The sequence below is a fragment of the Nomia melanderi genome, chromosome 4, assembly GCF_051020985.1.
Source record: "Nomia melanderi isolate GNS246 chromosome 4, iyNomMela1, whole genome shotgun sequence".
Taxonomy (NCBI): domain Eukaryota; kingdom Metazoa; phylum Arthropoda; class Insecta; order Hymenoptera; family Halictidae; genus Nomia; species Nomia melanderi.
The window spans coordinates 12,049,423-12,066,286 of record NC_135002.1 but is presented as its reverse complement, the minus strand read 5'-3'; the positions used below and the strand labels follow the sequence as shown (position 1 = coordinate 12,066,286).

The 16,864-nt window shown below is 36.9% G+C and overlaps 1 protein-coding gene and 1 long non-coding RNA gene across 13 annotated transcripts in view; one reads left to right on the top strand and one right to left on the bottom strand.

The window, feature by feature from the left end:
• LOC116425485 (CUGBP Elav-like family member 1-A) overlaps positions 1-16,864 on the top strand; it is a 495,366-nt gene that overhangs the window by 463,708 nt on the left and 14,794 nt on the right. For 10 of the 12 annotated variants that reach the window (XM_076367228.1, XM_076367231.1, XM_076367230.1 and 7 more), the window contains 3 exons: positions 10,589-10,794; positions 13,541-13,669; positions 14,680-14,953. In XM_076367228.1, coding sequence (XP_076223343.1) covers positions 10,589-10,794; positions 13,541-13,669; positions 14,680-14,953 — 609 coding nt within the window. The remainder of the gene's footprint in view (positions 1-10,588; positions 10,795-13,540; positions 13,670-14,679; positions 14,954-16,864) is intronic. The other 2 variants (XM_076367233.1, XM_076367229.1) reach the window with 1 other exon arrangement.
• LOC143174481 (uncharacterized) lies at positions 13,271-16,233 on the bottom strand. The gene is made up of 4 exons (XR_012998475.1): positions 15,870-16,233; positions 14,655-15,086; positions 14,360-14,570; positions 13,271-13,493 (listed from the first exon to the last, which is right to left on the bottom strand). It is a non-coding gene; the product is annotated as an uncharacterized LOC143174481 (long non-coding RNA).

Here is a 16,864-nt window from a genome sequence, read left to right as displayed (position 1 = left end):
TATAAAATACAGAACGTTTTGATCGTTAAAAATGCGTGATACTGGTATTTTACAAAACAGTCAATAAAACAAATAAAACAGAAAATAATTCAAACAAGCAAAGCAACCGTTGCATATGTTCCGTGCGCATCCCATAATTTCCCACATAAACAGTAGAATCGCTGTAACACTTCGAGCGATTCCACTAGAAATCGTCTTCCTATCTGTCGCGCGAAGTACAACCGAAACAGATTGAACCCGGCGCGCGTTGTCGGGCGACGAAATCATTCGAGCGGTTGAATGTTTTCGAATCTTTTTCTCGGCGCACGCGAAAAGGCGGTCGCGTATTTACGTTTTTGCGGCGCGACACACATTTCCAGGTCATTTCGAGTATCAACGGGAAGAAATACAATTCCCTGGCCGTTGAATTTGTGAAAAGGGAAACCGACAAAAGTACATCGGGTGGGTGACTGGGGGGGTGTAGTGGAAAAGAATTCCGCGCACGTTCAGCTTTATGAAACGAAAATTTACAGTCACGCTTTGCCGTGCAGCTGAAACGTTTCACTAATCGGAATTCGTGGCTCTCTATAAATCGCTGCCTCTCCTTGACGTCACTTCCTGCACGTTCTGCCGGCGACATACTAATGACGAGCCGCATACCTGTGCCCAAACGCGTTGCCTACCTTGCTCTCGAGCCTCCCCTTCAACAACAACCTCGCAATTTTTCTGGAAACAAACCTCCACGCCTGCGATGCACCGCTCTCGCGTTGCAGTTGGTGCATTCGCCCCGGGTAACGGAAATTGTATAACATTCAGCTCGAATATCGTGTTTCTTGAATTGTTTTAAGGATTTTGTGAACAGAGTTCCTTTTTCGTTCTTTTTTTCACTGACATTAAAACTACCGTACCTGTGAAAATGACGGGTAAAAAAAGAATTACTATGAAAGACAGAATTCATTTTGGTAAGACAACACTTTGGCTAATCATGAATAAAAGGGCAACTTGGTTAAACGCCGTTCAAGTTTCTGTTTCATTGTTTTACGTGTATATGAACTATACTGTGCACAATTGAACTATCTTTGTATTTTTTAGTTTCTGTTTAGTGTTTAATTATTGTTTATATAAATATATATTTAAATATTGTTTGCAAGACTCTTTGCACTCGTATGTCATGCTGGAGATGACAATAGAAATTTGTTATACTTTATTTGTGATACTTTAAAAAATACAACACCTTAAAAGATTTATAAAAATTACATCTTACTGTAATAATAATAAATAAAATAAATGTAAAACGTTGAATTCTGCCGCAGCAAATTACTTTAATTCATTTCCCTAACAATAAATACAAGTTTACACCCAACAACATTGAAAATAAATCGGGTGCAAAGGGTTCATTGAATAGCATATTATTGTTGTTGCTATTATGCATTGCTGACATCTGCACGAAGAACGAGATTCAACTTGCAAATGTTTGAATTTAACCTTCTGTAAAATTGCATTAAACATTCGTTTATTTATAGGCTTCTCGAATGTCTAAAAAGTACGTATCATTTAGAATATATTAATTAATTTCTGGAAAATCTTATTGAGACGTGTTTATATGAAACTGTACTAGTGCTTTTATCACAGGTATATACAGAAATTTATGTTCGTTGCTGAATTAATTGTAATTGAACATTTTGAAATTATATTTATCTTTGTTAAGTAATCGATTTTCCCAGGGAACAAATTTAAAATTCAATCGAGCACGTTCGGGTTTAATGTGGAAAGTTTAATATACCGTACAACATAGATTTAATGAATGTCGTGAAGTTTCACAAGTCATTATGCGACGCGTTCTGCATTAATATCGTTTGAGGAAGTACGAAACGATTAATTATATATATACATATATTATATAATTAATTTTATTATAGTAAAAAAGTTTTTGCGTTTTTCGTACCGGCACCAGTCATTAATTCAGGTTCGTTTGGCGGGCGATATATGTGTATAATAAATACTCCGCGTAGTTTTCCTTAAAAATGAAACTCCACTGAAGAAAAATTACTCTGCTATTTCGAGACACACCATTTTACATAATATATCATAATTTTCTACGTAATTTGTATATAGCATAATTCAACAAATTCGTCTCATGCTCCTCGAAAAAAAGTAATCAACATTCATTTCGTTCGAGAATAATATTTAAATTCCATAATTTGACCGTTTTACATCTCCTAACAATTTTACTCATTCGTATTGCTGCAATATTGTGATTCTTTGAGTTTTAAATGAAAATTAAAGTTTCTGGGGTTAGTAGTTAAAATTTGCGAATACATTGTATTGTAATATGAACATCTCAGTATTAATACTAAATATTTAAAATAGTTAAAAACGATGAAATACAGACTCTGTCATTTTCAAACTTTTTAACTATCGAATAATTTTTTCATCCAAAAATAAATGATATTTTAAAACTAAAGATAATGCAAGGTTCATTAAAATTTACAATTCTTTCATATTTCGTACGTTTTACAAACTAAAAGCACCATATTGTTCTCAAACTCGGAATTAGTATCATTGTGATAATCAGAGTACGAATCTTTATACATTTACAGAAAACCTGAAAGTATAAAATACGCAAAATAAATATACGAAAAAAATGCATAAAATATCCGTACAATGCCTTGCATTCCCAAAAATTGGAATTCGCACAAAGATCTGCCGCCTAGTGATAACAGTCGGTGCGTTAAAACGTCGTAAGAAATCATTTAAAGAGACGACACACGAGGCAGAAAGGGGAAATGCAGTATATAGAGAAAGGAAGGGACAGGAACCAGATTGACTGACAGGTAAACGAAGGAAAGATTGGCGGTCGTAAATCGTAGCGGTACTAAAAATAGTGGAGCGAGATTATTACACAATCGTCGCGTTAATGGCTGGTTTCACCTTCGCGCTTGGCAGGTGTTCCTTTCGACGTGGACTTCTTTCGCCGCTGACCCGTGTTCTCTCGTGCCGCGAAAGAATAAATTATGAGAGAGGCGAGAGTTTACGAGCATAACTTCCCTCGACCCGTGCGCTTGTACGGAAACGCGTAAGCTCGTTTAAGCTCGTGTAACAGATATTCAACGATTTACCGCCTCATGAAAACGAGATCCTCTGGTATCCTGAGGTAAAGGTCCGGTCTCTTCTTATACATGATAAATGGGGGATGGTCTTTACCGAAAATTTTAGTGTTGTAAACTCTCTATTAATTTCATTTAAATGGAAGCATTTCCACAAATGGTAGTACCGTGATAGTATTGTTTTTTATATTTACATAATAAAAACTATATTTATAGATTACATATGAATTATTGGATTGTTACATATAATTATTGTACATAAATTATATGGTTACATGTAACAAATAAAATAGTTGAACATTTCTAATGTATTAAACGTAAAAATACCAGAAATTTGTTTATTATCAGTATTTATTTATTAGAAGTTACAACTGTTTTAGAGTAAAAAGTATAGCTTCTAGAAATTTTTGTTAGTATATGTAATTATAGCTTTATTCTACTTTTATCTTGAACATCGTAAGTGGTTAGTCTTTTTTTTTTTAGAAAAATCTTGAAAAGAACAAAACACAATGTTTCGTTTTTTGCATCTATTAAAGTCCGATGCACGGATAAAGGCTCAATTATAATCTAATCTCGCAGCTTGTACTGAAGCTTATGTCACGGCATAGTTAGAATAATGCTCCTTAAACTGATTGATAATTACAGCAATAAGTCATTCTTGTTACACGATATTAAAGGCATAGTCGCATAAGGCGATCAAAAGTGTTCGTAAACCAAATTAAACCAACGATGGAGCGTACGTTGGCTTACCAAGAAAAATATTTTATCCGTACGAAAGTTTCAACCCTTCGCTTTTTAACCGAAAAGACAGGTACATATATGGAAAACTCGGATTATCCGGCCTCGTTGTGTTTTCCCTAATTAATTTTTCATAACTAAATTGTTCAATGTAAAATCGAGAAAAAATCCCTAATTTCTATCTCATTAATTATAAATGCGTCAGAATTTTTATATGAGACGAAATAGGTAAAATAAGACGAAATCTTATAATCTGATTTTTTTCCTATGATTACCTTTTCTATCAAGTTAGAGGGTTGAAACTTGGCGCAAAATGTTTCTTTTTAGTAAACTATTGAGCGATCCATCGTCAGTTTAATTTCGATCAAGAACATTTTTGACTATGATCTTATAACTGGAACATGTAATTTTTCAAACGCGGATAATTTCCAATTCGATTTATTTTCTAGTTTATTTAAATAATTTTAAATATTGTTTTAAAAAATGATTATATTAAATCTATGGTAATTATCATATTACGTAACTTTACGTTAAATGTAACTTTCATATTAATTCCAAGCATTTATATAATATACAATCTGTTGTTAGTCAAACATTTAATACTTTCGTGTTCCATTTAGATATACATACAAGTGAATTTAGGATGCGTTAATTAAATTAAATTAGTAAATTATTAGGAAAATCAAATGGAAAAGAAATTCTGTATGTAAGTTGATTTTTTCAAGGGCACGCAGACCAAACACACGCGCGTATCGCATCAACTATCGATTCAATTTTCCCACCATTGTTTACTAATGCTTCAGTGCTCGCCCTCACGTTCCGTTCATTTTCCAATTAATTCGCAATCCAGTGGCGCGGCCTGTTTGTAAACGAAATACTTCGACACGTCTGGATATTTTCTTGTGTTACAATCATGCTAGATCTCGCGGCGCGCGCTCTGTAAGCGTAAAACACCAAATCAACGTCTGTAAATTATTGTCGCGTTCTACGTGTCGATTATGCTTGTTGTCTTAATTAAATTAGTGCAATAATTTGTATCAAAATTATTTAGAGAAGTATCTAGCCGATTATTCTTTCGATCTGTTCCAGTACAATAAAATTTTTTAAAAGGTACGTTGTAAATTTAGTTATTGTATGAAAATAGGTAGTAGGTATAAAAATTACTCAAGTTTCCAATTCTTGTAAGCTCAATTTCGTTACTCAAATATGGAAGATGAAAATATGTGTTACACATTTTCTCTCTATAAGTACACATCACTTTCTAAGGAAATATGAATGATGTTTTCCAAAGCTAACAAAAAGAAAAATTATACAGAAATCAAGCAATAGAATTATTCTATTTCAACGTTTTATGTGTTAACTCGTAACACAAATCTTTTTATATTGAATATCTAATTTTACAATTTTGCTACATTGAATTGAATAATGATTGAAAATCGCCTTTCGATTGCAAAGGATTAATTTTGAAAGTGTTCTAATGTATATCACGTAATAGATATATTCAGTATTGTATTCGATACTATTATTTAAAAAAAAATTGATTTCGCAATCTAAAATACATGTTCTACGGTTAGATATAACTGTTTTCCATTTCTACCTGAAAAAGGCTGAAGTCCTTGATAAAACTTCGCAAATCCATAAGAATTTTGTCGACGAAACATGTGTTTTGCCAACATGTTCTTCCAATTTTGTTCAACCCAATACTTACGTTTCTCCTTTATATATCCGTACTCTGTACCCACCTATATGTTTCTTTCAAAACAGCCTCAAAGAGGTATTCTTCTCGAATAAAATGCAAAGAAAAAAATAATCGTTCGAACGGAATTGAAAACTTCTTGACTTCTCGATAGCAAGCAACGAAGAACCGATATAAAATGTGATAAACAGTGCGGTTAGTCTTGAGACGCAATGGATTAGCAACGATCAAGGGGACGATTAAAGCGTACCCGGGGCTGAACTGTGGCTTTCCAGCGAACGTTACGAAAGATTAGATTTACGTTACTCCTTGTTTCGTATTCGCTAAGCCAGGAGGCGGTCTGGCGGGAATATTCTTGGTCTCTTACCGTCTCGCTTCCTGGACGTCGCGGTCCTTTGCCAGAATGAGAATTAACTTTGTTAATTCAATTCCCGGCCCGGCCACGTTCAAACTAACTGAATTTCAGCCCCGTGCCCGTCTAAACTACCGCGTTGCTAAGTAGAGTGCCTCTCGGCTTATGTGTAATATATCTGTACACTCGGTTTGCGCCAGCTGAGCGATTATGTATGCCCGTGTATGTATATATGTATGTACATATGTATGTATGTATGTATGTATGTATGTATGTATGTATGTATGTATGTATGTATGTATGTATGTATGTATGTATGTATGTATGGGATGTATGTATGTATATATATATTTATATATATATAGTCAATAACAAAAGTATTCGAACATTATGCATGTTTAGATACAAAAATGTTCCATAATTTGTCTGCTCATCGCTAAATATTGTTTAACCCTATAACTACCAAACCACTAAAACTCACAGATTTTTGTTTCCTTACTTTACAATTTTTTATATCATAAAATTGTTGAATATCTAAAATTATTTTACAAATCAATAGCTGCACCTGCATACTACAACGAATGTTTCTAAAAACTTAAAAAAGTCTATTGTTCTAATTGTTATAAGAATTACATACCAATCGTATTAACACTAGGACATTTATTATACATACAATATTTATTATTTATTATACAGTTTATTCCATTATTCCCAGAAACATAGGCGTCAATTAACATACTCTGTAAACCCAATGGTAAATATTCGGTAGTTCCAGTGTTAATGATAATTTGTTTTCTATCATGTTGTGTAAATACTTTCGTTGCCGAGTGTGTACTTATGTGTATCGTCCGGATTCTTTCCTTCGTTCGCGTCCGACGGAGCAAATGCGCGGAAAGAAATAATTGGTCTGGTAACGATGCAGCAGCTGGCCACGCTAATTACAATGTTGCGAATTTTCAATTCATTTCGGGAGCTTTAATCCCTTAGTACCCGCCGTTCTTTTAGATTCCATCGAAATCTTTTAATACCTTTCTGTCGCATTGTTTTGTAATATTTGGCTACCGCGTATAAAATGACGGTTTCATCGATTGGCGCGCTTGATTACAATTTCATGAATGCAGATTGCTAACAGACGCGTGTACGTTAAATTGGAATTTCTACTGTAGTTTTTGCGACGAGCTATTTTGTTTAATGGCGGAATCATTTGAAGGCGGCTTCAAATTAATCACAACGTATGTGACGGATTAAAACGAAACCGGGAGAAAATTCATTTGCCTATTGGCATTCGGAAATTTCAAGTTGAAAGTAAATTCATATTAGGTAGCATTATTTATAATATAGAAATGTTTTCAAATAATCACCGTTCAATTGAGTGAACTATACTAATTTGATTCGGTTGGAGATCACTGATCTTTTTACAGCCACTCGACCAGTTTCAAACTTTACATTGAATTGAATTACTACCAATGTCATTCACGTCGTATTATCCAAATTTCAACTTCACATCTCTTTCCTACAAGAAATATCCTTTTAAAAATATCCTTTTCTATTACAAAACTGTTAAACACAGCTCTCATCGAACCAATCGGAAATAAGACTCACAAGACAAAGGATTGCTTTTATTACCTCCATCAAACACTATTACATTCATCGTCCTTCCAATCATGACCAACCCTTTCCAACCCCTTAACTTGTTCCTCGACACGAACAAAATTCCCAAATATCTTCATAATATACAGTACCTCCACTCTTTTAATCCTACATTGATACTTCATCTGATAATAAAATTGCATCAGGTACACAATATACCTCCGAGGCCCGTTCCGTCTCCGCGGCGATGTCTGATCGATTCGTACCTAGATGCCCGGCGCATTCTTTCCCCTCGCCTTTAAGCACAGATGAAGCCAGACGTCGGGTCCATGGTCGGACAATTTCGGTCCGCGCCGAAAGGAAGATCCCAGTCCAGCGTCTTCGGTATTTAATAAACATTCCACGAAGCCCGCAGTTTTGCTGCGGTCCGATACCGCGGTGGACAAAGGGATAGCTGTATCCCGAAAGGAGAGGCGACCCGTGGGCGGCAGAAGAGGAGCAGGAGGAAGTATCACAGGCGATGGCCGGAGGGCTTGAAATTTTTCCATCGAAAATAATTGTACGAGGTTGGAGTGGGTCGTCGGTCGGGGCTTTCATTCAATCTCCATGGTGCTTCGTGGAAAATCTGATTCGGCCGGAGAAACCGAGTATCCGGTTAGGTTACGAAAGTAATTAAATCGTTAACAGGGGACGAGTTTGCGGCGCAATCGACGAATACGTGCGGGGTTTCCACGGTCTCTCCACCCCACATCCTCTTCTCTGCTTCGCCTCCGCCCTCTCTTTTTCTCTTCCCGTCTCTCGGTTTCCCTCCATTTCCTCCCCACCTCCTCCCGGCTGATTTTCAATTTTATTCCAGGTCTCCCTTTTTTCGAGGATCCTTTGACTACGATCGTTCGTGGCCAATCATTGCTCGTTCAATTTGCCGCTGATTAATTCGCCACATGCGATTACCAATTGTTCTTGCAAGAAAGACGCGACGCCGCGCTGCACGTCCCGTGGACCCTTTGACCGTGCTCGCGGGGACGACAGTATGATCGACAATTTTGGAAAGTAGTTAATTGTCGCGTTCTTTGAGCGAGCGTTGGCGACTACAAACTATGCGATCGCGCATTGTATCTGATTTCTTTCAGAGTTTATCGAGATGGAAAATCTGGTTAACTCCAAAAGTACCGAGTACTTAACACGATTGATATCTAATCTTTTCGAAGCTTTTTATTTTCGAATATTCAATGTTTCGAAGATATAATTGCGGAACAAGAAAACCGGTCATTTTAACTTTCACGATAGTTCTAGGGTTAACAGTCGATCGGGATAGTTAGGAAATGACGTTGCCGACGGAGAAATGTTTTCGGTGCGATTGAAGTTTGGAGATTCGAATATGGAGATTAGTAATCGTTAGAATGCGAATCTTTATGGAGATTCTGGTTTTCGTGGATTGTTTTATGAACACTGGAATGGTGAAATAATTTATTTTGCTGATTAGAAGATTTTCTGTGCTAAAAATAAAGTAGAAATATTATAAATGTTTATTAACACTTTGCAGTCGATAGTTTCTCACTAGAAATGTTTAACATTTTTCAAAGATATGTAGACAACATTCTTTAACACTAAAACTACCGAGCAATTAGAACGACTTATTTCCAATTGTTTATCAAAATTCAAACAATACGTTTCTTGAGATTCGAAGGGTTTCCTAGTCTTGTACCTGTACAAATACGAAAACTTAGATTAAGTTTTAAATTGTCGAAAAATACGAAAAATGATTAGGAAAGAATGTATTTACATATTCTTCCGCTACTACCTTTTTGTTCAATCATGTTTCTACACACATAATATACAGAATTTTGTACGTTCTGCGCATATCAGTAAACGAGGATGTTAGTAACCACTAAAAAACAGTCGAAAGGTTGTAAATGTCGGAACGAGTCCAACGTGCCTTCCTTTTAAGAGTTAATCATTCGTCTTGACCCGTACATGCTCAGACTGCATTTTACCCAACTCCGCCGCGCATTAGCGGCCCTGAATCCCTCCCTACCCACGGACCGACACATGAATAATGAAGAACTATGCAAAGAGCCCGCACTTCGTATCCGTTCGCATCGTATCAATTAAACGCGGTCGGATGGCGCGTGGTCCGCGGAAGGTCGTTGACCGATTTAACCGCAACGCAGCCTCGTCTCTTCTATCCTCCGGTGACTTCATCCGCGAGGGTGTTTTTCCAGTAAAAAGGAGCTGAATGTATTAATGCGGGATCGTGTTCGAAAGGTGCATCGATTGGCCGATAGAAAAAGGCGCTCGCGAGAGTAGATCGAAGGGTGATTCCGGTTCCGGAGATGGCGAAGGGACGACAACGCAGCGCGCGACCGGAAGACCGAGAGCACCACGCGGATAGAGATATTCAGAGATGCAGCTCCGGCTACTTTGCGTCACTATAGGAGATCCTATGCGAAGCTGAATTTACATAAGCGGCTTTTCTCCAGGCGAAGCTTTTCTCTTGGTCCTAAACAAATATTGACCGGGCCACCTTCGCCTCTTCTCGCTCGGCCGTCATCTTCAAATGGTCCATAGCTGACCAGGCGCATTATACACGAACGCTTATTAAACGTTACGGTATTCCTCGGGACCCCGAGACCTTTATGAAGGACCGAATTAATTAGGAAATTTCAACATGTAGCGGCGAAGTCGAACGCCGTAGCGTTTAACTAAACGCTGCGGTTCACTTTAAATATTAACTGGTCCTATGTCGTGAACAGCTGGGAACGTACTTGGAAGTTCATTGTTTCGAACTGTTTCGATCGTTTGTCGAATGGTTTTGTCAACGAATTATGTGTTAGTGTAACTTTGCGACGAAGCGTTTGCCACTTGCGAACGTCTAATTTTTCTGTTTTTGAATTGAATTTAAAAAAAAAGAAAAATACATATTTATTATGTCTTATATTACAATATTTCAAATCTTTTTTAAACATTTTCGAAGATTTTCATGATTCAGGAGTTACGTGATAAAAGGGGATAAGAGGAATAGGAAAAAAGATACTTTAAATATTACTAATGACTTTGATGTTCTACTTTGAATGTCTGTGCAAGAGTAAAGGCGCTAACGTTGTTGCAATTTCATTTTTGTTTCAGAACGCAAGCTGTTCGTCGGCATGCTGTCGAAGAAGTTCACCGAAAACGACGTTAGGAACATGTTTAGTGTCTACGGGACTATCGAAGAGTGCTCGGTACTCAGGGATAGCACCGGAAAAAGTAAAGCCTGTGCCTTCGTTACTTTCGCTAGTAAACAGTACGCCATCAATGCCATTAAGGCTCTTCACCATTCGCAAACGATGGAGGTTAGTAGCGTTGCACTTGTAAAGTTACGAATTTCTTAAGAATATAGTATAGTTAGCCATTACACAAATCGTCGATCCAATGGTCATTGCAGCGTTATTGATTTAAATGAACGAATTAATAATTAAGAATATATTCAAGCGTCGAATGGATTCTTTATATTACACTAGGTTTATGGACGTTTATTGCACCGTTTATTCTATTGTTTATATGAAAATAGATGTTGGTTCGTTTAAATATTGTAAGTGCATCAATTAAAATCAATGTAAACGTTTACTAAATGTTTATAAAATTTAACATGCATCAAACTCACATGTTTCGTAAACCTAATGTTAATAATAACCATAACGCTATTGATTTAATCCTTTCACTGCGCTAATAGATTACAAGTTTTGTTTTCAAAACGTGTTATAAATTCAAAAGGAAATAAAAAATTGATATTTCTTCTATGTTATGTCTTTCATATTAATGCATATAACTGTGTCATATAAATTACGTAATTTTTCTTGTAAACTTGGTTGTATAGTAACAGATTCACCTTTAAATTTAAATTTACTAAAAAATACGGATTAGAATATATCCGAACGTAACAGAAAAAAGGTTAAACAGAGGAACCAATGATCGAGAATAATGAAAAATGATTAATTATCGCCGCATTCCCAGGGAAACGAAAATAAAATTAGACGGCGAAAGATAGATCGAAACGCGCGAACACGTTACTAGGAGTAGGAGAGGACGAGAGAAAGAGGTGAGTCGTTAAGAGTGCGCGGCTCGTTTCTTTTCATAGCGGTTCAATGAGGTCGTCGGACATTGGCTCGATGCCACTATCACTCGAGGAAACGTCCGTGCATCCACAACCCTGGCTGTACACTCGCCTCTCTGCTCGATGATATACCAATTTAACTTCGGCTAACCGAAACCGAGCAAAGAAAAGCTATCGAACGGACCGACGCCTCGATAATTCGGGACGCACGACTTTTCGAACACTTCTTTTCTCGTCGCGTTAACACGATCCTCCTTTTCTTCCTCGTTTTCTCCTTCTCTTCTTCGCCATTGCTTCTGCTTAATTGCCAACCGGTAAAGAAGGAACCTACGATTCTAGATGTTTGATGGGACCAAAATTGTTCAAGGAAACAGGGATTTGTTAACTCTTCGCGATTCAGTGAGGTGATCTCGCGGTGATTTAATTTCATTCCAATAACTGCATACTCTAATTAAGTAATACGTGTGTTGCTGTGAAAGTTTCGGTAAAGAATGAAAAAGGTGACAAAGCCTAGACTAATGTTTTTCAAAATATTCTCCTTCAATATTAATACATTCTCCATTGTATTGTATCAGCATTTTCCAAACTTGAAAATTTGCAGCTTTACAGAAATAACAGACAACCGAATGACAGAGGATTCCCGAACCTATTGCGGCAACCTACGTATAATTACAATTTCTTTATAATTGCTCGTAATATCAATACCATAATAATAAAATAAAAATTTTCATTAAAATCACTTACAATATCGTAAACATATGGTCCAATCTTAGTGCTCGTCGAATGTTCTTAAATAAACTGCTAAAGCATTAAACAACAATAGAATTCAGTAGCATCAATACAAGTTTAGCAGTGGAACACTTCGAACCGCAAAGGGTTAAACTTGTTCCTTAAGCAAACAGCGATATCGTGAATCACGAGTTGGTAATCCGTGACGCAAAAAGGCTGGTGCTGTTTCGATTTCGATTTTGGAAGTATCCCGATAAAAGTTTCAACGGATGTGCTGGGTAATTTAATGTAACTATAATGGAGTGGGAGGGTAGACAGAGGAGAGGGAGAACGCTTCCGAGCTGAATTCCACACACTCTGCGGAATTGTTTCTCCCCGTTCCAACGCGGTACGCCTATGCGATGCACTATTTCGAACAGTGAAAGCAAATCGTGCCAAGGCATGCGGGTACCGACGGCAATTCCATTTTGATATCATGAATATTTCCTGTCGCAGGTTCCTCGAACTTGCTCGTCATGGTTCACTTAACTGGCACGATTTCGTGCTTCCGATCTCCCGCGTAAACAGCCTCGCGTCCCATGCTCTTCCTTTATGGCTACGAGATTGTAGAAAACTCCGAATTTCCGATTGCATAATTATTGCGACGAGTTCGCTCGAAAATCCCCGACGGTCTCGTATCGTTTGACGGAAAAGTAACATTGGATGTTGTAAGTTGCTGAAAACCGAAACAGTTTAAGTCACTGAAGAAATCTACATTCTGGCAAACTTCAAGGAGCGTCTCTTTGATGTTTGGAACATAGAAGACACTGATTTATTTTGTACGTTAACGAGTCAATTTGGAGGACTTCACGACGATTTTCGGACTTTTCAGTGTATTCTATGCTACTCCTTTGAAATGGGAGTAAATATATACTAAAAAATATAATGGAATAGGAGTAAATGTATACTAAAAAATACAAAAGTATATAAATACAAAAACACTCGAAATAGTATTTTTTGTTTCTAATTTAACGGCGTTCAGTTTTAATGTACTCCATTTTTCAAGAATTTATAGAATTTAATCATTGCTGATATAAGAGCCAATAAATAATTAGTGTCCTCGAATATTTTTTAAGAGGAGCGAACGTTCCGAACGCAACGCCTGCCGATTCTCTTTGCATTTACGTAGGAATTCTTATTCCGAGAACGTCCGCGAATCGCACACCCGCTCTAAAACAGACATAAATATCGTACACTTTAATATTTCCTTATTCCAGGGATGCTCGTCGCCGTTGGTAGTCAAATTTGCAGACACGCAGAAGGAAAAAGATCAGAAGAGGATGCAACAACTCCAGACGAGTCTTTGGAATATAGCTGGAGTCAACATGGCGCCGCATTACCTGACCGTCTGTACCTTTAATATTTTACAACCGACCTTTTTACCCGATATCAAAGAGCCCATTTGCATCACGAATGAAATACTTTCTCATAAATTTATTTTCCTGCTGCTCTAAATATTGCTCACGTATATATACTGCACACGTGCACGGAAAAAGGAAAGATCGAGATCCACTGTTCGAAACGCGTCTTCCGAGGTCCCACTTCCCATCTCGTGTAAAAATTTTCTTCCTTCCGTCGGGAATTTTTATCTTCTCGCTGGATTTCCGGCGAAATCCCGTGCAATTAAAACGCTAGATCGTCGGCGCATCACGGAAACGTATAATCTTACTATCCTTTGGTAAATTGTCTGCGGTGGACAGATTCAAATACGCACGAGAACTCGCTTCTAATTCCGCAATTAAATTGTATAATTTCGCTCGCGCTTACTGTCTATCAGGAACATAATTAATGTCTTGAATTACGCGATATTGACCGGCACGGTATCGCGTATCGGGTAACGTTGGTAAACATTATATTATAATCTGAATGAAAATTTCAGAGTCAATCTATCGCCGAAAGTTAGATTATATGAATATTCTGTAAATTAGAAATTCGCTTTCGTGAATTATGAATCATGTTTGACGATCACCGCTAAACGGAGCTTCCAAATTCCTTGAAAACGATTACAATAAAAAAATTAATGTCGATAAACATACACATGTAATTCTTCCTTGTTTTGCTTTGGTTTTTCATTAAAATATCCTAGGTATATTCGTCCTGCGTTTGACGAATGCACGCTTCATTTTTTTATTTTATTGTGCGCAAAACAAGAGATTTCTCAAACTAAATTCCACAGTTAACAGGTTAATGATATTCACGATGTAACAGTTCTTTTTACCAAAGTGGGCCATCTCTCCCTGACTTACCCTGTAATAAAAAACGCTTGAAATTCTCGTAGCAATCAATGTGTTAATTTCGTGCAAATGAAGAAAAACAGGGTAGTATACTTACGCAGGCCCGGTATATTTATTTACAGAATGATACGCCTACTCTGGCTCCCACCTCGTTGCAATTATTGCAACAACTTCAGGCGACGACCAGCGCGGCGACTCCGGTTGCAGCAGGTGCTGGCGCGAGCGCTCTGTCGAATGTTCAACATCAATTATTGTTGCAACAACACCTCGGCCTCGGTGCAGCGACCCCTGCGCACGCTGCCGCACCTGCGGTACCCAGTCCACCTGAAATCAACCCTGCGAACCTTCAAGGATTGGCCACCCTGGCATCGCTGAGCAACACCGCCGGTGAGTATGGTTAGTGTCCTTTTATTTTTTATCTTTTACGTTCACTCATTCTTCCATTATTCCTTCTTTATTTGAACTGTTCACAGACCAAAGTGATTAACCCCCTTACCATACAATATCGAGTTAGACTCTTGAGGAAGTCCTGAAACAATTCATATTAAATGTAATACTATTTTTGTATTACTAATTTTCATGTTTTGAATTGAAAGATATAAATGAATTGGGAATTTTTTGTTCGTTTTTGATCAATTACTAGTGACAACGTTATCCTAGCTCTATTGTGAAAGAAATCATAGGACAAGGGGTTAACTGTATTCTTTTCAACGTGTTGGTCACTGTTCAACTGTGTCACTTGAATTTTTATGTAGATATGATAATTAATTTTCTACATAACATAGAAGACAAATCAGATTTTCTTGAATAATGAGACCCAAGATGGTTAAGAAATCAATTCGTTTGAGAAATCTTGTATGTTTAGTTTTTGTTACGTTAGAAAAGTTGTAATCTTATAAGTAATTTGACGAGTGATGATTGCATGATCAACATATTAATTATTTCATATCTGAATCCCAGGACTATTTATATTCTAGTTATAACTATGAATTAATCGATTCCTTCAACTTTTGCTCAACTCAATCACTTTGGCAAATGAATGACTCATTTATTTGAGTCGACTCATTGATCATTAAGTTGCGTCTTTTAGTATTGTAAATCAAGCACATAATAATAAAATTTTAATCTAATTTTAGTAGACATAAATGTTATTCGATGACAAACCATGAGCGACAAAATAACTTAATTCTTGCAATTGTGAATCCAAAGTTGACTTAAAGCGATCGACAGTTACCAAACACACTATCGTCCATAAATTTTAGAACATATATTGTCTTCGAAGAAATTTATGGAATTCATGATTCATGCTTACTAACGGATACACAACACTGAACATTTAAACTCCATTGTCCCGCTGAAAGTTTCGCGTTATCACTTAATACTTTCGCCTGCCGCGGGTACTAAATCGTCGCGCGTTGATCGTGTCGCCTTTCGTTTCGTAACATTCATTCGCGGCCATGTTTAACCATCCCGTATATTTTCCGCCAGTTGTCTACGCGATAATAAAATTCTACGTTTAATGGGCACGGGAAACACGCCAATGCTATGAGAAATCGATGTAGATGCCCGCCATTAGCGTTCATATTAAAACGTGTGTTTATTGCTGATTGCCGAGAAATGTATGGTTACTCGATGACGCACCAGATCTTATGCAACCGTCCGTCCAGGTCACTTGCGAACCGATACACTTGTTTGCAGAATGTTTGTCATCTTTGACAAGTCACCTGACAAATCACATTTTTACTGCTATCGCTCTGTCGCATCTGTTTACACTGTTCGATCCGGTATGGAGTTACGGTGTTTTTAGCCGGCGAAACTGTTACTTCTTTCTTCGGTGTAAAAAATCTGTGTAGACAACAGTGTCTGCAGACTATAAAATTTCAAATTTCCCAGTTGCAAGTTTCAAGTTTCAAGTTTCAAGTTTTCAAACTTCATGTTCTCAAAATTCAAATTTTCGAATCTCAAGCTATCAGATTTCAAGTTTTCTAACTATAAATTTCAAACTTCAAACTTTCAAACTTACAAATTAAGATTTAACACTTTGATGGCTAGATCGCGCAACTTAATCATCTCTAGTTAATAATTTCATTCTTTCCAAACTTACCAGACGAACAGAACTCTCGAAATAGTCTATCTCGAAACTCTTAAAGTCCTCAAAAGAAACACTTTAAAATACTCATTTCTAATACTGTACATTTTCCTAAAAATGTTTCCTAATAACAAAACCAAAGAAATAGAGCATTCTGCGGTCAAAACAACGACGATCCTATTACTTTCCAAGAAACAATTACATTTATATCTATAAAA